The sequence below is a fragment of the Serinus canaria genome, chromosome 8, assembly GCF_022539315.1.
Source record: "Serinus canaria isolate serCan28SL12 chromosome 8, serCan2020, whole genome shotgun sequence".
Taxonomy (NCBI): Eukaryota; Metazoa; Chordata; class Aves; order Passeriformes; family Fringillidae; genus Serinus; species Serinus canaria.
The window spans coordinates 7,182,690-7,205,207 of record NC_066322.1 but is presented as its reverse complement, the minus strand read 5'-3'; the positions used below and the strand labels follow the sequence as shown (position 1 = coordinate 7,205,207).

The window sequence follows — 22,518 nt, the reverse complement described above, 5'->3', positions numbered from 1 at the left end:
CAGGGGAGAGTCAGTTATCTAATTATTTAAATTATCTTACTCTCTATTGATAAAAAGAGAGCCAATTAGGTGTGTTTTCAGGTGCAACAAAACAAACTGCAAAGGCCTACAGCTGTAGGGCTTCCAGCTCCCCACATGGGCAAGGCAAGAGGCTGCACCCATTATTCCAGGAGCTCAAGAGGGACACCATAACCTTTTCTACAATAGTCATCCCATTTTTCCACTCCTCGGGTCCCTAGAGCCCTGGTGAAATGCCTGCCTCCACCACAAAGAGATGTGCCTGGAAATAATATACAAATATCATAAAGATGATATAAAGCATTTCTCCATGGATCAGTACTGATTTCACTGCTGTAGTTTGCCACAGCTGCCTCCAAGGCCCTTTTGTGACAAAGAGCAATTTGGTGTCACCATGAGGAAGATGAACCTCCTCACTTCTGCCACAAAAGTGGCTCCAGTTTAGTAGGAGAGCTGAATGCCTAAGTCTCAAGTACAATGCATTGACTTCCAGATCCTCACTGAATTCAGCGTGTTGATGGGAAATTAGGAGACTGACTACTTGACTGCACATTAGCTCAAGAGACTGTTCTATATTTGATCTGCAAGTTTAAAATGGCAACAGGCAAGCATTTCCCACAGCTGCAATTCATCAGCACAAACCAGCTGTCATCTCATGCAAAGAAATCACAAGTCTCTAAGGTGAAACAGAAATGCAATTAGTTTGCATTAAGTCCAGCCTGCTAGAAGTGCAGTGTAACATAAATTACATGTAATTTGAAACTCTAGGTTTAAGAGATCACTGCAACTGCAGATGAATTCAGGATGTAATTTATTTTCAGAACAATTTTCAGAGATTATTCACATACCCAAACATACCTCATTTATAAGCTGGAAAAGTAAGGAAGACTAAAAAAGTCTTTACGTATCTATTCTTGATTAAAAGTAGTACTTTTTCATACTGTCATCAGACTTTCTAATTTAGAACATGCTGAAGTTGTCTCCCTTGCTAATTATTCATAAGTTTTGTATTGATCTTTCTAGAACATGGTTGTTTCTCTGCTGTGAATGAGGCTAAAAGAAAAACAACAGAGTAAGCAACAGTTAATACACTGAGTCTTAGGAAATTCAAACCCTGTGAAGGACATAGCCAGCATGGCCAAATTCCACCTTTACCATCCAATGTTCCTTACAAGTAATATTAACAAAGAATTGGTTTTGGAAGTGTTGTATAGCTGATATTTTTCCACGTATGTGATTAAATTTAAAGAACTTGTTTTCAACGTAATTGAGATTTGTTTTCAGTTGTCACACTGATACATACAATAGAAATGCATGCCCGATATTTAGAGAAGATTCAGTATTTTTTTCCCAGGGTTTCTTTTCCTCTTTCTTTTTTTTTTTTTTTTTTTCCTTTTTTCTCTTTTTCTCTTAAGGTTTCTTTATTTGGCTGAAGCAAAAAAATGCATCTTCTTTTTCTTAAAGTGAAAGAAAAGAGATAGAATTCAGTAGCTGTCTTCATTTCACTGCTGGTCTCACCACTCCAACTGCTGTCTAGTCTACCAACTAAATAGGTACTTTACGCTGTTCAGCCCCATTGCCTACCAACATCTGGCTCGTGCTCCATTCCCATAAATTCCAACTAACTACTTGCAGATGAAGAAACATCTTTCCATCCAAGGAAAATTTCAGAAAGCTCAGTGGAATCTCCTGCCAACCACATCGTCTTTTTCAGGCTGCGGCAACCTCGCCTATTTAGTTTTATTTAGAAAGTTAACTAGAATGTTTATGGCAAGTAACGACATTTTAATTGTGCACAGTGTAACAATGATGAGCATTCACAATCAGACACCCAGTTTAGGTTGTGGGACACTCCAAGAACCTGGCTCCAAGGGTGTGGGCACACCTGAACACATGCTACAGCACAGGCACATGCTCTCCCAGGTCCAGCTCTGTACGTGAGGGTAACTCAGACCCACATGCAAATTGCATGCACTCGTTCCAGTCCAGAAGAAGAGCCAATATCCAACTGACATGCAAAAAAATTAAGTTTCCAGATAACAACAGCAGACATAAGAATGGCATGCTAAGTTTGGATGCATAGATTTCAACCAAGTTTCAGTCACCGAGCAAATCTTCAACACAGCAGTACCACATTCTAATTGCAAATAAATGTAATTAGTCAAAATTTTGAAGGTATTCCAAGGGTACCATCTTCAATGAAAAGGATGAACTTTTTATTTTGTCTTTTTTCCCATTTATTCCAACATAATGCTTAAATAATTGTTATAAACCCAAACAAAGGAGCAATTGACCCAAGATATTTAAAACTGAAATCCAAATTACAAAAACCTGCATTTTGCAACAAGTGTTGATAAACGGGAGACTAATATAAAGCCTTTTTAATTATGCTTTTAACAATCCATTGTTTTTCAAACAGCATGGCTATTTAAAGCCACTGCTAAAACTTCAGGAATATATCACATTCTAATAAGCTACTAATGGGAAGGGGGATCAGAAAATAGAAGGCAACATAGTCACATAACAACAAACAAAATCCCTAACTGCAAAGGATAAATTAGTTTCAGCCAAACTATTCATTCCAGCACCTTTTCTATTTTTTTTTTTTTTAACCTGGAACATATTGGTATATTTTGCAGATGATGCTTTATTAACTTTTTCAGCATATATTGGAAGGTCAGAGACTCTTTATAATACAGCTGCTTAAAATGGAACTCTGATTCAGCCATACCAGCACAAAGACCTCTAGTTTTTAAAGAAAACCCCAGACGTACATAGCATACAAATTCGACACATATTGTACAGCCACAGCAGAAAACCCTTTTAACATTCAATGTCCGGTTTAACAACCACTGCTATTCTTCAAATACATTTCCATGACTATTGATCACACCTGCAAAATTCATTCAAACTAGTCCCACTTAAGTCCGGCACTTACCACTACCTAGTCTTAGGAGCAGTACATCCTGGAGCCTCCTGTTCAAGTCTCTGAGCTCTTTCATTTCTGACACGAGTGCCCCATACTCCTTTAGCTTCTTTGCCTGTTGTACAAGCTGTCTCCGCGTTCTCTCAAGCTCCTGTTGGATGTGTCTCATCTCTTCCTGTTGCTGCTGGTAACTCCTCAGCAATTCCTCATAGAGAATCCGAGGAACTACAGCATCGTCCATATTGTTCATGCCTTCTGTAGCCTCCATAAAAGCCTCCTCAGGGCTGGAAGTATTACTGAGACTCATCCCGTTCTGTTTTTCAAGGCGAGCAACAACTGCTTCAATGCTTTTGTGTGTACCTTCACTTTGTTTCCTTCCATCTTGTCTCTGCACGTTACAATAAAAAACAAATAAATTAGGAGAGTCTTGGGAACTGTTAATATTCTTGTCTTCCAAAACACAAAGACAAAGCCAGTCTGCAAAAATACTTTGCCTAACAGGTTCTTATGGATATAATATGCAGCACAACTAACATGCAGCTGTAACTCAGGTATAAATGCATGTACAAACTTCTGAGGCAGTTAAAGGCCTTCCTGTATTTGTGCAACACTTACAAAGGCATTGTATATAGGTCACTTGATTCCGTACCATTAATTTCTTTTTGAAAAAGTTGATCTAGATCTCTTTTTCTTTAACGTTTACCCTTAACATTCAGATTTCTGACAGCAATTGATTTTCTGATAAGCAAGAGAAAGAACGAACTGTGTGCTCCGTTTGTCACCTGTGACGACATCAGAGGTGAAAGCAGCACAGGCACAAAGCTGTTCTGTGAACTGAGGGCTTGTCCTTCCCACACTCTGGGAGACAAAACCTTCACTGACTATCCCTACAGCACGTTCACTCAACTGCCTGATGCGAGTGACTGAGTTAACACTATCAGGAAACACTGAAAGGGATTTGAAAACACTGAAGCTGGAGACAGAATATATCATCCAGCCTCATCTTCCTTATCAACTGATTCTTTCTATATTAGTACTGCATTGCAGAGGCTTCAGGACCTGGGAACTCGCAGTGGAATATTACCTTCAGTCATCTGCACAAACCCTACAAGTTAAATCACACCACTTTCCTGGGGCCTGGATAGTGGGATTAAATGTGACAGTACACGTAAAGTCACTAAGTTTTACTGGCCAAATAGGAAAAGGCATTTGAATTTCCAAGCAACTGCAAAGAAAGCAAATGCAGCTCATAGAGTAGAGGTGAGAAGCTGACACTATCAAATTCCCATACCACAGTCCATGAGTAATGTGGCAGAAAACAAAGTTATTTGATGTTACACCTGCTGCATTCGTCTTCTAAAAAAAAAATTAACAATTAAAAAAAAGCTGGCCCACCACAAGGAAATGTACTAATACCACTCCTGCAGCTGCAAAACACATGAAGCCATAGGGCAGTATCATATTCTGAAGGTTGGCAGACTTTTAAAGAAATAATTTGATATTAAAAAAGAAATATATTTCCATAGTGGGTTTCTGGCATTTGAACCAAAAAAGGCAACTGGGAGTTATAATGGAGGGATTCAGTCCTGTCAATTCTTCATCTCAGTCATAGCTGTAGTTGGGCAGTCTCAAAGCACCCTTCCCAATTCCAAACAAGCAGTGAGCAGTGTCACAAGTGCCACCAAGAACAGCTGGTACAATTGGGTACTGGCGACTTTTAAAGCATTTTTAGCCAAAGTGGAAGAGCATTGTTGCATCAGTCCCAGGTGGCAGTTACACTGTGCAGACAGTATACACAGGAAAACGTCTGATTGCACTTAAATCGGGTTTTGAAAACCCATACCCCACCCCCACACACAATGTGACCCAATTTCAACAAACACACTGTTTTAAGGGGATCAAAAGCAAGCCCGGAATTCTTAAGCTAGGATGTTCATATATGCCCTAAGCACTTACAAAAAAGATAAAAAAAGGAGAGGAGGGAAAAAAAACATCAGAAAGACTTCAGTACCTTACTGTGTCTAAGCTCCACATCTTCTTCCCCATAATCTGTAACTTCCCCAGCTTCTTCTATGTGATTGAGAGAGAGTTTGGGGATTTTAATTTTCTTCTGCATCACACTGTTCTCAAGGTCAGTTTTGTCCTCTAAAACGTATATTAAAAATAAGGTTTTGTTACATTAATCAGTGTTCTTACTTCCAAATACTAAACGACTTAGGCAAGACCAGTTACAAAAACCCAACCTCCCATGCTCCAATCCCCTCATAATACCATGATCAAATTAGTCCATGGTGTAAATCCACAGATGCCCACTGGCAATTCTAGAGTTTCAGCTGGGGATCAGGGTGGCCCAACACACAAATAAATACAGAAAAATGCCAAGCTAAATTCAAGCGATCAAAAGTGTTGATGACTGGCTTGTACTAGCACCAAAGTAAGAGCTGAAGAGGCTATAGATAAAACTTCCTGCATTGCTCTAAATTATGTTTACCAATGGTATTTTCATATTCATAATCCATTGCTGCAGTTCAAACTCTGCTTAGGGTTAAAGTGAAAATAAACTTGGTAATTTATCCCATACTCTAACCATCATCTGTCAGCAGCACAGCTCTATTTGCACACATGGCAGATTCTGCTGTTCTGCAAAGTGCAGGGCTGGAAAAGAGAATGCTGCTGGAGAGCTTCAAAGTGCATTACACAAAAGTTGCATAAGAATCAAATCTGTAACAAAATTACTCTGCAACCCTATTTCACTAATTAATGGAATTCATCCTTTTCCTTTAGATACTATTGGTAAAGGCAATAAATATTTATATGAATCTCTGCATCTCGTTAAAAATTTGAAATAAATTATTTTCAAGTCTGTAACATTTTGATGTATCTCAAAATTAAGTATTTAAAAATATTAATCTGCAAATACATTTAAAGTATTTTAATATTCCTGAAAAGGTAGAGAGAGGACAGTGAAGCACAAGTACAGTCTCCCAAAATGTGCCTGTAATAGGTAAAATTCTTGCAGAACAGAAAAGGTCTGAGAAGATTCATTTGCTCCTGGCAGTGTCAAGGAGAACTGCATTTACACTATCAAGCATTGCCTTTGTACACCGAGAGCTTATGAACAGGAAAATATTTTGAGTCTTCTTATCCACCTGCAAATTTTATTCTGCAACATGTCCCACGAATATTTTGGAAAGTAGCAAGGAGGATGGCCCCCATGAGTGCTTAGTTGCATTGACTTTTGCTTTCTCAAATTAGCATCTCTCCTCAAGACCTCAAAATGGTTCATGTTGACAGTGTAGGAAAGGGAAAAAAAGGTAAATCACTGTTTAATGAGGAGCAAGGCATTCATTAGAAATGAATTACACAGATGAATGCAATTCATTTTGTTACAGATAGAAATGGATCTCTTGTAGGCAAATGGTGATATTACAGCCCAAGGCTATGTAAAAAGAATAGGCAAAGAACATGCAGAATGAGACATTAGACAACCTGAAATGAAACGCAGATGGTAGCAATAAATACTAAGACAGATGCAAAAAGAAACAGATAAACAACAAAAAGCAGCTAGGCTTATTTTAGATCATTCTCCATTCCCCAGAGCATCATAGATGCTTATCCCAGTAAAACAAAAAGACAATCCAACTGTTTCAGTTTTGAAAAATAGACCCCTATGTTTTCATTTATCTGGAAAATGTAGGTTCATTAGAAAAGTGAGATAAGCCAAATCCAATGCCAGAGAGATGAGAAGAAAATATGGGAGCCCTTCCCAAAAAACCAAATAATACAAACTTCCAGACTAAAGGATAGACTGATGGGTTTTGGTATTTTCTTGGAATTTAAGAATAAATGAATCCATATTGAAAAGGGAAAAAAAAAAAAAAAAAAAAAAGAAAACCACCAACATTTTCTGTGTTTATGTATTTTGGGGTACTGGATGGATTGAGGAATCCTTTGCTAAAATATGCTCTCTCAATTAATTGGAAAAACAGAACATGGATACTGCAGAGCCAGCTTCTCCAGATCGCTCTGCCAAACCATCTTCCACAGGACATGCAGATGACCTCCTTCTTCATTAAAAGAATTCAGATCAGCTTCTGTCCTCTGAAATAACCCTTGGCCTCACAACCAGATGGACAAATTCCCTTACTTGACACAGTTAACAAATTTGTCTGCTGACAACTCACTGAGGTCACCAGACGCCAGAACCGCACAGCAACTGGACAGGGACACAAGGTATCCTCCCCGTGGCAGGGAAAAGTGACTCTTGAAACAATCAAGGACAGGGGTCACAGAGGAGTAAGTGCCTGTGCAGACTACAGAAGTCGGCAAATACTTTCCAGTGAATAAACCAACATTGAAACAAAAACAATTTGGAAGAACAGTAATATTTATCTTTGATTTTGGCTTTTAAAGTCAATTCAAAGTGGTTAATAATGCATTCTGTGCACTGAACAATGAAAATGAAAGAAAATACTTAGTTTGGGGTCAAAGAGAACAAATGCAGATGATCTGAATTCTTCATTCTCTCCACTCTCCACTCAATTTCAGTTTGTTTATGAAATTTATGTTTGCAAAACTTCAATGGTTTGGAAGTTTGTTTAGACATCTCCTTATGAATGCTTAGTTTGTACATTGCTGGCATGTAACTATCAACACAGCTCTCTTTCTGTTCATTTGACTTTTTGGTTTTACTGCTTATCTGTACATGAACCAGTAAGATAAAAAAAGGAACTGTTTTCTCCACACAGAAAATCTGAAGAAACAATGAGTTTATGTAAGTTAAAGCTCAGGAACTTTCAATGCATTCAGTAAGCAAATAAATGCAAGCAGATAAACGTTCCTCTGCCTTCCAACAACAATACATGTAATATTTTTTTACATATGCTGTGGTCTTTGAAAGCTTATTTATACCTAACACAATCCATCCAGTGTGTTGAATATGAAAAGGCCTTTTGTTCTTTTTCTTTTTTTTAAAGTGCATTTCTAACCTCTGTTGTCTTCTGAATTAGCTGTAGATAGAGCCAGAAAAATCTCATTCTGAATTTGAGATTAATACTGGAGTTCTGGCTCTTGTTCTGTAAATATTAATGGAATCTGGGAAAGGGTGGGAGGGAGAGAGTGGAGACTGGGGGAAGGGTAGAAGAAACATGAATATGCATTTTTAGCAGTTCTTAGGATTCTCTGTCTCTTGTTGTGGCAGCAAACAAAAGACAGGTACAAAAGCAAAAAGCAACACACATGTGATTTTGAGCCAGAAGAAAACCATGATAGGAACCAAATATATGTACAAGCTCCAATTCAGCGCCTGAGGCTACATAAGAGAGAGAAGGGCAGCCTAAAAGCATTTCAACTCAGAGCCTCATTTTGTAATGACCTAAATAATTTGTCTGGACTTTGTTCCCAGTCATTTAAACCTTGCTAGAAGTTAAAAATTACACCTTCCCCTAGGTGGCTATGATCAGCTTGTTATAAAGTTGTGTCTATTGCTTTCCCTAGATATGCAATGAGTGATATCAATTACTGAGAACTAGCACTTAACATACTTAATTAGGCACTCATGACAAAATATGCAGAGTGGAATGCATGATACAAGAATGGATTCCCTCTGTTCTTTAGGAAGGGACATTCTGAAAGACACATGTAAATTAGGAAAAATTGCTTTTGTTCACAGAGAACCTGGTATTCTGTGATTCAAGATAAAGAGCAAAGCATTCTGAAATAACCATGCTCCAAGAAAAGGTCAGACCTGGAGAGATCTTGGCAAGCAACTCCTCTGGTACTGAGGCGCAGGGCTCAAGAGCCAGGGCACATGACAGCGTCTCTCCCCATCCAGCCTTCAGGAACAGGCAGTCAGGAAAAAGTGAACTGCTGAGGAATTCCAGAGTGCCTGGGAACACACTTGGCCTCAGCTCAGTGCTCAAAGAAAGAAAAGCCAAAAAAGCAACCCCGCATTTAAAAATCTCTATCAACTAGCAGAGGATAAACTGTTCCTGGAATGCTTTCTTCAATGAGGCCCTCATTTCAGTGTCAGGATGGGTGGATCCAAGCCAAAAGGTAACAGCTTCAAGTCCAGAGGAGAAGGGAACTGAGGCAGAGAAGTTGGTTAAATGCAAGGAGAAATATGTTAGTGCTCTAAAACTGAAAACCCTATTGTGCGATGTAAAATAAAACCATGAAAATCTCAAAGCCCCCTTAGAGTATTCCTTATTTACTAATTTAGAAATAAGGACTGAACAAACTAATCCCTTCAAAAAAAGAGTTCAAATGCTGATTTTTTTCCATCTTTGGAATGAAAGCTGGAAAAATAAAGGAAGAGAGCTCTGCACTCCAAATGGATGAGAGATGGCAGGTCTGGTATCAGTCCAAAGAAGGGGCTTGGCAATGCCATAAATCTTAGAGTAATAAAATGAAAGAACCTTGAACAGAATTCGTCCTTCCCCTAAGCCTTCAAAAAAATTCCACTCCTTGTGAAAAATGATATGCTGACAGATGAAAAAACTTACCATCAGCCTTGCCATTTCCAGGCATGTACCCAGCACATATGGACAACACCTGCACAAGATTCCCCACACACTGCTGCACTGAACTGGTTTGGTACTGATTCAGCCAGGTTGCTTCCACAGAGAAGGTAAGATCACCTGTCTGGGCAGGCTGTGCAGTGGTTACAGATACAGGAAAAGCAAGAGATGCATAAGAACCAAACAAACACACCAAGCACAACAGGGCATGGATTCCTAAGTGCCACTTACACACAAATAAACAATATTCAGTACTGCTGTGACTGAGAAGGAAAACAGCATGATAATAATAATAATAATTTTTTTTTAAAAAAGCCACCTAGCTTATTTGAAGCTGGAAAAAAAAGAACTATACATTACTTTCTTAGCTAATTTAAGGCAATCATTAAAGGAGGACTGGAAGAGGAAGAAGAGATGAGATTTCAGAAAATGTAATGATCCTGCAGGCTCAGAAGATATTCAGGATACAAAGCAATGTGCTTCACAGGAGTACACTGAGATTATGACCACTACCAAAGAAGAAACTGAGAATGACAGTAACAAACACAGGCCAACAGACAGCAGCAGAAATGCAGAAGTTACTTGAAGAGGACAGGTGCCATCAAAATCAATGCAGCAAAAAATGGAGGAGTGCAAAAGTGGGGTCAACCAGGTGCTGGCACAGTCAATTGAGGATTTGGATAGTAAAATTTACTATATTGTTTTGCTCCTTTTTTTTTTTGCAGACTAGAGGACAGCTTTGTTGGAAGGACAGAGAAAAATATTCCAGAAATAAACACTGGGCACAGTGAAAGCATTTCAGAAGTATATTTAGTTGGACATAAAGGTAGAGCTGAGTGTAAGCAACAAAGCAGATGAGGAGTATGTAAGAGACAGCAAGATTTTGGATTGGGAATGACAAACGAGATTACTCCTCCTCTTGACTACAAATTCAAGACAAATGGACAAAAATTCTAGGAAAATACATCGGGACATCCTAAGCATAAGCTGAAAAAGATTTCTGCTAAGGGTGTCAGAAAGGGAAGCTGACAGAAAATGTGAGAAAAGTTAGCAATAAAAAGGCAGAGCTGAGAGATGCCATCATCTGGGCTTGTATGACTCCCAAAAATTTTAAGAACTAAGTAGTTCTGCAGCACTTCACCAGAAAGAGAAAATGACAGCAACACACAAATGAGTGACTGGAAGGTTGTCTTCAGAGCACAAAGAAGAGTGAGCAAAGAAGTCAGGGAAGAACAACACATCAAGCAGCACTGTGACAGGCAGGGCTGATAAGCACAGGAAGGTGAAGACATGCACTTGAGGAACTGGCCCAAAAGGCTGCTAAATCTTGTGAAGTGAATTTCAATAACATCTGAAGAATAGGAAACAGGGTGAAAATATTTCTTAATCAAACTGGGGGAAGGCAAGATAGAAAGGTCTTAAACCACTGCTTGACAGGTTTAGAGATGATGGGTAAGAAGGATGATGTGCCAGGAGCCTGAACCAGGACTGCTCACTGAAGATGGAGAGAAAGCCACACCTGCTTTGTACAAAGGCACTAAGAAGGCAGAGAAATATTAAGGAGCCAAAATCCTACAGAAGCAGAGCACAGATTATATAAACCTCTTAAATCCTCTCTGAAGTCCTACATCAAGTCTGGCTCTTGCTCATTAATATTTAATACAGTAACACAAGTAAAAGCAGAGAGCATGGACCTGCTGCTGTTCTCACAAAACCCAAAACAAACTAAAACTAAAAAAACAACCTACCATGCCAGCTACTGAAGCAAATAATGTTGAGGTCTCAATTTTTCTTCCAGTGAACAACTGAGATACCCAGTCTAATTCTGGAAGGAGTGACAGTTATTGATATGGCCACCTATTTGTAGTCAAATTTCTAATGCACATGAGGACACTCAATCATTTTGTAACATTCTCCTTTTCCATGTGCTCACTAATCAGCAGATTGTTCAGATCTACAGTCTTGAGTATCAGCCCAGATACTTTGCTGCAAGAAAAACCTATGTGTATTTTCTTCCTTAATTTCCATTATAAATATAAAATCTATCTTTCAGTTCAGAAGTAATACAGTCTCATAAAAAATAATTTACCAAAAGCAACACAGCTCAAACTAATACAACAAAAAACAGCCATTATTCTTTGTCAGCGAAACTCTCCCTTTCATTTAACTTTCAGTGATACAAGAACTTGGCTGCAGCACAAACACAAGGAGCTGGACAATCAAGTTATGAAAAGACTACTCTGAGAAACAGGAAATAAGGCTCTCTACAACACTGAGCAGAGTTTTAATCCTGGATCCAATATTTACTTAAATAGTGACCTTGAATAATTCAAACTTTTCATCTTACTGTCCCCATCTAGCTCACTGAAGTGTTGTACAGATTTGTTAATATTTGTACAATACTCTGCACATGTCAAACACAAAGGATTACAGCTATTATAGAACAACTCTCTTAATCCTTTCTGAAACAAGTACACTAATACAGCATTACCATCACATTTAAAAGAAACTCTGAAAACAAGCAGGATGTGAAAATCCTTTCCATCTTCCCTCTGCACCTTCACATGAAACTCAGCTATTACTTTTCAAAAACTGGAACATGATAAATATTTTACAAATAATATTTATAGCAAAAGCTATGCATTTCTTTGCAAGTTCAAAAGCTCATTTAAAGAGATCATCAATCCCAATGACAGCTATAATTTGTCAATCTGGCTGCCCTCACCAGTCCATCTGTATTAGACTGTACAATTATATTGGGAACAAACCCTGTGATGACTTGATGATCACACAAAGCCAAGGAGATGCTGCCCAAGAGCTGTCCAGCAGGTAAAGCAGCAGCCTATAGAGAACACTCCAAGAAGGCTCCACAACATCCCTGCCCAAGGAATATGCTTACTATAGAAATAGAGGGTAGATTCATGCATTTTTTAAGTTTCCATACAAAAAATGACAATGTGGTTCAGCCTCTATTATTTTTAAAGGAATTCTTTAAAAAACACAAATAATCAAACTGACTAGCACTTAGGGAATACACTGGAAAAAATGTTTTACTGTTAAATTATGAAAACAAAAACATTAAGTTACATTTTCTCCCTTTTCACTCCATTGCAAATTTTAGCATATTTTAATTAGTTTTAGTTACCATAGCTACCATAACCATACTATCTTTGAAGTCGATTTTATTAAAATCCTGAATTTCATGTTTTTACTGTGTGCTAGCTGAGCTTATACAACATTTACAAGTATAAGTGATGTTAAGTGGTGCAACATAATACTAAGACTACGAAAAACAACAATAGTGTAGGTCACTTGTATGTCTTTATGTCACAAAAATAAATTAGATTATTTCTGACTATTAAGGTACAGCAAAAAGGAAACATGACTGAGGAACAAACAGGTAAGTTGAGAAGGGTTAAAGACAAACAAACAAAGAAATGCATATTCAGCATAAGCAGGGTAATACAGGAAATTAAATATAAGTGCAAAATCTTTTTGCACAGATAAATCCCAGCCTTTTAATCAATTTTTACTGGCATTTTAGCCTGCTGATGACATCACCACTCTCATTAGGGTTACTCCAAACCACTACCTAGAACTTACAGTTTTAGAAGTTCCAAAATTTTTTGCTGTTGCCATTTAGCTTTCTGTCAATGTGCCATAATAAGGCTTCAACACTGAACAAACAGAAACTACACCAAAAAGACCCCACAAAATTGTACCTTTGTGGAAGTCCTTCATATCTCAGAGATGGTCCTACACTAGAATATAGAAGAAGGGAAAAATTTCCTTCACTCTTCATCTTACATGGGTTAAAAATAAACCAGAAATGGATCAAATACAAAATGAGTGTGAAATTTAGCTTTAAATATTTTTCATGAATACTGCCACACTTGTGTTCAGGACTATATTTAGGAGTGTGAAGTAGTTGGTTACTCTGTTACAGAAAATGATTTGCTGAACCTCTGTGTTCAGCCACATCTTTTACCTGCTGAAAAGGTAAAAACACAGCAGTAGCACATCAGCTAAGGGTGACAAAGTAGGCCATGCACGTCAAATATCAGAGTAAAAATTTTAAAAATGAAAAATAAGCTATTCTGAACAAGGTTACTTCAGCACTGCCTGAACTGCTGGGCTTAGTTTCTCTCAATAACTGGAGTGGGCCCTTGCCATGGCAAGACCTGCACAGGCACAGGAGGTGACACCACCGTTAGAGACAGCTGGACTTGCTGCTCAAGAGCAGCAACACAACAGCTCATCCCAAGTACTCCCAAACTAGTCCAGGAAAAATCAAACAAATTAAAAAGAGCCGGTGAGGAACCACTACCAGTACTGGGAGGTTTCTTACAACCTCTTCCTGGCATTTCTTTCATCAGAACAACCCTTGGAATCACCTGAGAAGCATCTGCAGGTGCTTTAACATTTTTCCTGGTGCCATTTCTCCCCAAGTCTCTGTCACACACCATCCAAGCAATGCATCCCAGCAGGGGACAGGCCCAGAACAAAGAGTCAGCTGTCCCTACCACAATGGTTCATTCACCCCACTGACTGCCCTGGGAAAGGAAATGGGACATATGGAGCATGCAGGAACATGGGAGGGAGCATGGAGACAGTGGCCACAGCCAGGACCTGCTTTAGGTACTCCCCAAGCTGAATGATGCAAGAAGGAAAATCCTCAGAGAAGCCAAGGACTACAAAAATAACAATAAAAGCTTGTACTTAAGTATTACACATCAATACAACTTCCTGCCCTAAATTTTTTATATTCTTGACATAATCTAAAATCTCTTATTGCAAATTTTTCATGTGTTCCAGAATTTGACAAAGGGTCTTTCCTCCATGAACTTTCCATAGCAAAGAAGCTTGGATTCACACTAAGAAGTTGAAACACTCTCAACCTTACTCAAAACTCAGCCCTAGAATCATCTAATTTAAAATCTTTCTAGGGACAGATATTTTACATCCTTCTGAAATACATAGTAACATCTCACCATGAGCTGCACAGGCTCTTAAAACAACAAAAAAAATCACATAACCTACTCCAATAAAAAGTGGAGCATAACATTTTATAAAGGGGCAAGAAAGGACAGGGATGCACCAGGTATTAACACATTTGCTGGGGCAGCTAAGGAATTGCTGTGAGAATCTGATGGAGATATGTTTGCTATGAAAGTGTGGGTGGAAAATGTTGAGGGCAGCAGCTAGATAGCACAATTATTTACTGTAGTCAGGAAAGAACCCCTCCTAGGAGAAGACAGCCATTATTAACTTGTTAACAAACATAGCCTGAAGTAGGGAACTTTTAGAAGTCTCTGAAACTCAATTCATTCCACCTAATATTCATCACCTAGAAAAGAAAGAAAAAGCTCCAATGGAGTCATCTAAAGATCATGCTGCTATAAGATGCATATGCTCAGAGATAACATTCTGCTAGTGACTATTAGACAAGTGTGGAAAAGCTGCAAGTGGCATATGTGTGTCAAGGAGAGAGACCAGAAAAAACAGTTTTGGAGCATTTTGAGGAGAGGACAGAAAAGAAGAAAATGGAATGGTGTAGATTATCAGGAAGACAGACCCAAGATCTTCCTGAAAAGCTGCCTGCTATTTTTGTATTCTCAACAAGACAGACCAGCTAACGTCACCTCAAGACTGCTCTGTAGTCAAACTCCAGTCTGCTGAGCTCCATCTTCCACTCAAGAGGCAAGGAAAATTATTCCTTTATTAGTACATAGCATCAGCTGCAGCTAGCCAAATAGTGAACTTGTTAAGGCAAAGGACATTGACTTTAATATGCCTCCTGTGGCTAGAAGGTCTAGAACTATCTGAGTCAGGTTAACCTTTCTGGTTTGAGCCCTAGTCTTTGGCTAATTTTGGATAAAGTGGAAGGTTCCCAGGCCAACACATCCCAGCAGTCTCAGCAGCTCCCAATCATGCACACAGGGACACAAGGGAAGGCACAGCTGCTCAGAGTTCATCTACAGCTCTCCTCTAACACTATCACACTACTCACCACAGAATAAAAGACAACAGCAGTTTTCTCCACAACATACCAAGTCTCTCACAATTACCTGATGATCTGAGCATGTCCCTACACACTTCACTCTTTTATTTTTCCTTTTTGAACTTATGACGCCTTTAGAGCAACGCTCTCTGCCCTGCAGAAACAATATCCCTCACAACTGCATTGGCTTCCAACCATCCAACCTCAGCACAAATGATCAAAGAATTCCTTCCAGACTCTCTCAAAAGAGGACAATTGTTTTATGAACCCTTCACACAACCAGGGCTTCAATAAAGCTTTGCATTATGGGCATAAACCTGTATTTAGGCCTGTGTGAATTCCTACATTACAAGGGTAGATGTTTGAAAGGCATCAAAATTTCTTTAGCATAATAGGAAATGAAAACCCTTTTCAAAAGAAAAAAAAAAACATTAATATGTGTCTTATATCTGTGTTCTTTCTTTCCTTCTTTTCCTCAAGTTGCTAGAAAGGAAAAACAAATGGATCTGTTTATCAAACAATGACTAATTTCCACTGCATGGACAGTATTTGATCAGGAAAATATATATAAAAAGCTAAAACTTTGCTTATTTGAGCAGCTTTACATGCAAGAAAATTGGTCACCATTCCAACTGTAAAAGAACACTTTGCAGGCTCAAACAAACCCACTTTCCCCTCTTATTCTTTCTGGTTGTCTATTCAATTTAATATCTGTAGTGTAACTTTGATCCTGAAACCTCTTCCTAGAGGGGAATTCTTGGACCAAAGCAGTAAACCCTTAAAGTTACCAATGTATGGTTTGAGCAGTTAAGGGTTCCTTCCAAAAAATTCAAATATCAACTACCCATATTTTAAATATAAAAGCAACTTCATAAACATTATTTACGTTATTACTAAGATCAGCTGAAAACCTTTGGAATTAGAAGTTCTGTACTGGTATGTGAAACGTTACTGCAGACTTGCAAAATTATTTTAAACTAAATAAGCAGTTTGTATAACATTACACTTGCAATGTTTGCCACAAAAACTTGTCATAATCTGAGTTGGTCACTATAAAGCAAGAATTGTGCTATGATGTCTTCATGGAAGACCAAGCTTTCTCTGCAAGGTTTTTAACCACAATAAAAACAAACACCAATATTAACATTCTGGGGAGAAATGACAATTTTAGAAGTGACCCTTGGTTTATGACTTCTGTTGAATTCACCTAAGGTATTCTTACATGGTACAGGGTGGAAGAAGTAAAGAAGTAAAGACTCATTTGGTGTTCAAGTTTTCCAAGAAGTTTTCCAAGAATGCAGAACACAGATCTAGTCAGAATATATTGAGATGTGAGAGCTGTAATAAAGACAGCTGTGTGTTTTCTTGTGTTCCTGGCTCAACAGGAGAATTTCCTGTAGAAATTAGAATCTCTGGGGAGCAACCAGTGCAAATCACTGATACAGGTAACAAGTCCTGTTCTCTGAAGGAAACAGTGTATATTGGTTTGTTCTGGTTCAAGATACATGAAACAAAGAGAAACTGTACAGAAAAATTCAGGAGGGCACATCTTGGGCAGACACAGGCTCTGCCTGGAACAAGAGACTGGCAAAAATAAGCACTTGCTGCTGGAAAACTGAGGCAAGCTGGTGGGCTCAACATGTGAGCAAAAAGTCTGTTTCCAAATACTTCTCTGGAGCACTTCAGCTGTGTTGAGACAGAGAGGAGGAACTGAAAGGGCACTGCTGCTGCAGGTCCCCAGTGGGACAGAGGAAGGTGAAGTGCAATGGGATGCTGTCTGTAGGAAGAGGCCATGCAAACCCTGGATACTGGGATTGTTGTCTTCCGTGGATCTGACAGGGAACCTGCAAGAAACACTTCACAACTCTGCTACAGACAGGACAGCCAAAACATGAGCTGGCATAGGACAATAAAAACTCAGCAGGAGAATCCACTCCTCTGCTAGATGGCCTAACTAGTTCTCCTGAACTTCTGGAGTTGCAAATACTCAGAAACTGGAAAAGCTTTGCAGGGAACTGATGTTTGGATGTTCTTGGTTCTTTTGAGGTATTTGTTTATGGCAAATACTAGAAACAGGATAATGACAAAAGTCACTGGCTGAGCCAGGAACAAACTGGGCCACCACCAGTCTTAACAGGCTCAGGAACGGCTAACTTCTAAAACTAAAATTAGAAAATTACCAGTTTTAGGTGACTTTTACACCAAGTTACTCTGTTTAGACATCAGAGCTCAGCACTGCCTTCTAAGAGCTCAACGCCAAACAAAAGAGGTTTTTTTAGCCCACTCCATATTTGGGGAAATAGAAATAACCAGCACTTCGCCCAAACTGAAAAAGTCAGGATAAGAACCCAGTGTCCTCTTTGCTGCCCAGACTGACATTTCAAATGGTCATTAAAGTCTTTCAAAAGCCGATTGGGCAAGTCCACGCTAACCAGCAATTTGCTACAACCACCAAACTTCCTTTCTATGTCAACTATGACTATGGCAGCGAGGGAACTTACACAAAGTCTTCAAGGAAACACTCTGCCAGAGTCACTATCTGGGGGCTATGTACTAACAGCACCATCTCGCCAGGGCTGAACACCTTCAGATGGCGAAAATACGGGGTTATTTCCTAGTATATACTCGAATTAGTCCCCTTAGCTTGGAGACATTTGTTATCTTTAAACACGAAACAAACCAAACGCAGCAAGCCCACGCTTAACAAGGGCAGTACCTGGAGGTCTGCTTCCACTATTGCCTTCCAATTGGTGAAGTCACTTAAACTAACAAAGCGGACATAAAACAGCACCCCTCAAAATTGGCAACAACTGCAAAGGTACACAAATGACTCCATGCACTATAAATAAGCCGTAGACGAAAACCTAAACTTTTTTTTTTTCTTTTTTTTTGTTCAGTCTCCACCGCCCCCCTCCCCGGGTACCGCGGGGGGCATCACGGGGGGGGGTCGCGATTATTTTGGAAACCGAGCCTTGGTCCCCCTCCCCGGACCCGGGGACGCTCGGAGCTGCCCCTCCCCACCCCCGGCCCTCGCCCCCTTCCCTCCTTCCCTCAACGGGGAGGGGGCGGCATCGCCCCCCCCGCCGCGGCCCGGCCCGCCCTCACCTGCCAGCGCCAGGATCTGGGCCTTGTGCAGCAGCAGGCGGTCGCCCCACTCGCCGGGGCTCTCGTCGTCCTCGTCCGCCGCCTCCTCGGGGTTGCGGTACACGGTGTAGACCTTCTGGTTGTCGAAGTCCTGCTGGGAGGTGGGGCTGAAGTCCCGCACGCGGGACACGGGCAGCGCGTAGCACACGTTGTCCTCCAGGAACCGCACGAACGCGTACATGGTGCGGGGCGGCCGCGCGGCTCCGCGCCCGCCGCCGTATTGTTCCTGCGGCCGCCTCTGCGCTCGGCTGAGCGGGCCTGGCCGCGCCGCCCGCCGGGCCCCAGACGGCGCCGGCCAGGCGCGAGCAATCCAGCGCGGAGCGACGCGAGCGGGGCGGGCCCGGGCGGGGGCAGCGGGAGCGGCCGCGGCCCCGCTCGGTGCCCCCCGCAAACAGCGCCGCACACAGCGCCCCGCTCGGCCCCGTACGGCCCCTGCCCCGCTCGGTGCCCGCCGCACACAGCGCCCCGCTCGGCCCCGGCCCGCCGCAAACAGCGCCGCACACAAACACCGCCCCGCTCGGCCCTTCACGGCCCCCCGCCCTGCCTGCCGCCTCCCTGCGGGGCACACGGCCCGCACTGCCCCGGCACCTCCGCCGGGGACACGGGTCCCGCCTCCCCCGTCACGACCCCCGGCCGAGCTCGGCCCCGGGAAGGGCCTCGGGAAGGTGTTCTTGCCCCCAAGTTGAGAATTCCGTACACGTGTACCGCAGAAAGGGTCTTTGTTCCAGAGAATCATGGAGTGGTCTGTGGTGGAAGAGGCCTTAAAGATCGTCTCGTTCCAGCCCTGCTGCCCCGGACAGGGACAGCTTCCACTGGACCAGGTTCTCCATCCAACCTGGCCTTGAGCACTTCCGGGGGTGGGGAATCCTGGACAGCCTGTACCCCCCCGACCACCCTAAAGAATTTTTTCCTCATAGCCAATGTAAACCCGCACTCTTTCAATTTGAAGCTCTTCCCCTTTGTCCTGTCACTACACGCTCTCGTAATAAGTCGCTCCTCATCTTTCCTCTTAAGTCCCTTTCAGGTGCTGCAAGGCCATAGTGAGGTCACCCTGAAGCCTTCTCCAGGCTGAACAATCCCAATTCTCTCAGTCTTTCCTCCTTGGAGAGGTGCTCCATCGCTCTGATCACCTTTGGAGGAGAAACAGAGGGGTGACACAGTGGGATTTGTTTTGAGGGCCAGGGCAGAGCCAGCGAGTGCAGGGAAAAGGGGCAGGAGGGACCTGTGTGAGGAGAGTGGGTCCTTCCTGGGCTGACAACACCACACAGAACTCCACACTCATCTGCCACTTGGCAACAGCACTTGAGCATCAGCTTTTACATGAAGGTCCTCATGGTAATGCAGAATCACCTGCACTCCATCATTCCGTGCCCTGGGGGTTGCTGGAGGAGCACAAAGCTCCCCTGTCCTCTCCCAAAAGAGCACAGAGAGCTGAGAAATGCTGTGCAGGTGTGTCAGAACAAGGCTTAGAGATGGCACAAGTTTTATCACGAATTCCCAAACTTTTGGAGATTCTTAGATACAAAGTATGAATGTTTTGTGATTCGCCTATGAAAGGGTAATGTGGCAAAATTGCTCATGGTTCAGAGTAAACTCATACTGCTGTTAGTCCTGAGATCTGTTTTACCCAACCAGACTTAGGAACAGGACAATGGAAAAATGGAAAAAAAAATTAAATCACAGAATGAGTACGAGAGAAGAGCATCACCAGTTTTTTGTTTGCAAAACACCAACACAAAATGAAACCAAAATATATCATCATATCCCTGGGCATTTGCAGTCCTATCTGTGCCCACTGCACTGAGTAAAACCACACTGCCCTTGATTTTCCTGGTTATCTTTTATAAACTTCCTCCTACATGGGCTCAGTCCACACGCTGGAAAACATGGAGTTCAGTTTTGCCTGAGCACTGGCACAGGTTCCCAGAGCTGGTGGAGTTTCCATCTTTGGAAACCCAAAACCATCTGGACTTGGTCTTGGGCAACCCCTTGAGCAGGAGCTGGATTAGGTGAGCTCCTGAGGCCTCTCCCAACCTCAGCCATTCTGTGACAGTGCCAGAAAACTTTTGGTCATGCCCAGAAGTCTGTCTGTCTTAAGCAGCACATGAAAACATAAGGAATCTATACAGGTGTAGTTAAGCCAATGTAAGTATTTCACCAACAAGCTGCAAACTTCCCGTACAGCAATGGCAGCTTTATTATTTTAGCAATTACAGAGTTTTGCAAATACTCCAGTTCAAGATCGGGGATTTAAATGGCAGTACTTTATGTTAACAAAAAAGTATTGCCAGACTCCTGTGTAATTACAGGCAAATATAACTCTGCTACAAAGTATGGATGACAAATGTATTCTAGTAGCAAGTCTGCAAGGGAAATGAAATTCCAGCAAGGATTGTGTGGCTGATCAAACAATACCAGCTGCTGTATCACTGCTGTCTCCTCTACCTCGTGTTACAGTGGGGTACAGGGAGCTGCAGAGAGATGACAGGACAGGCTGACTGCTGGAATTACTTCATAGACACTGGGAAAATTTCGTGAAGGACAATTTTATTCTACTAAGTTCAGTGGCCAGTGAAGGATTGGGTAGACTGCCTCCTGCCAGGATTGTATTCCCTCCACAGCTGAATTCTATTAGGGGTGTGTAAGGCTGCTGTCCAGGGAAAGGAACTCAGAGCAATGGTAAAACTGGAAATAAAAGGAAGCAAGGAGAAGGTCAGGACTCAAAAATTAGTTTCAGTTGGGAGAGATCTCTGGGTACGAAGGATGGCTGGGTAATTTGTCCCAATGAAAGGAAACCAAAAGGCTTCATGTGAAGGCAGCTAGCATCATAGAGGGTTTGTTGGTTGGGGCTTTTGGGCAAAAGGAACACTCTAAACTGGCGTCTGCAATATTTTACGTTTGAATGTTCAATTATAGCAAAGACTGTGAAGATTTTTGCATCAGCAGCAAAAAAATAAAAGGTCTCAAATCCTTTAGGCAGGCTGTTTCACAGTTCTCCACTGAAGGACATTTTTGGGAACAGATAAGGGTCAGGATGATAAATGCATGTTTACTCTTGGTCCCTTGCACACACGTTGAGGCAGAAGGCATTATAATGCTAAAGAATTAATAATGATTGCATACATTTTTTCTTCTGCCTACAAGGAACAGTGTTAATTTCTGGCTTTAAAATCTATAAATAATCTGCACTGGATAGCTGTGAAGCTGAGGAAAAATCCATTAAAGCAGCGAATGTCACTTGTCACTCCTGTCTTTTGGACCTTTCCCATTTCTACTAGTGGTTGGCCAGCTGCTTTAACACAGAGTTGAGCTTGAAGTTTAAAGGTGCAGAGTTATTTTAAAGGTGTAGATTTAAAAACTCATTGTAAAGGGAATTACTGGAACCTTACTGGATTTAAATCCTCGAGCCAGTCCAGCCTTTTAGAAACAGCACAGCCCTGCTGAGAAGTAAATTGTTGTACTTTCAAAATGCAAATGAAGCCTCAGCTGAGAAAGTAATACTGTCACTCCAAGAGTGGAAAAACCACAAAACACAGTCCCAGCCCTTGTGGGACTCCTGAGTGTCTCTTTCTTGGAACACTACTTATATTGTGCTGGTGTTATTTTTCTTGAAAAGTAAAAAAAGCATTCAAGCAAAAGCAGATGTCCACAGCTTTCATGTGCACTCTGTGTTTTCACTTAAAGATACAAAATGAAAAGCTAATAGTTCCAATAAAAGTTATGCAGGTGCCAAATCTCTTTTCCCAGCAAAACATTAAAATTAGGCTCATGCTCATCATTCACATTATTGCATATTTAGTACCAAATTCTCAAAGGACACCATATTGACTTTAAATCTGCTGAAGAAGAAATTCTCATTTTCTTTTACTGTCCCAGTGGAGGTGCTTCACTACTACCTGTCTCTTCAGCAG

The 22,518-nt window shown here is 41.2% G+C and overlaps 2 protein-coding genes across 3 annotated transcripts in view; both read right to left on the bottom strand.

Moving 5' to 3' along the window:
• BEND5 (BEN domain containing 5) overlaps positions 1 to 18,907 on the bottom strand; it is a 30,938-nt gene extending 12,031 nt beyond the window's left edge. Inside the window, exons 1-3 of one of the 2 annotated variants that reach the window (XM_050977700.1) lie at positions 18,569 to 18,907; positions 4,956 to 5,089; positions 2,963 to 3,332 (exon numbers count right to left, since the gene is read on the bottom strand). In XM_050977700.1, coding sequence (XP_050833657.1) covers positions 2,963 to 3,332; positions 4,956 to 5,089; positions 18,569 to 18,788 — 724 coding nt within the window. In that variant the 5' untranslated portion in view covers positions 18,789 to 18,907. Of the gene's footprint in view, positions 1 to 2,956; positions 3,333 to 4,955; positions 5,090 to 18,568 lie in introns of both variants that reach the window. The other variant, XM_050977699.1, reaches the window with a different exon arrangement.
• Positions 1 to 22,518, bottom strand: part of AGBL4 (AGBL carboxypeptidase 4) — an 856,716-nt gene that overhangs the window by 312,530 nt on the left and 521,668 nt on the right. The gene's annotated exons all lie outside the window — the stretch shown is intronic.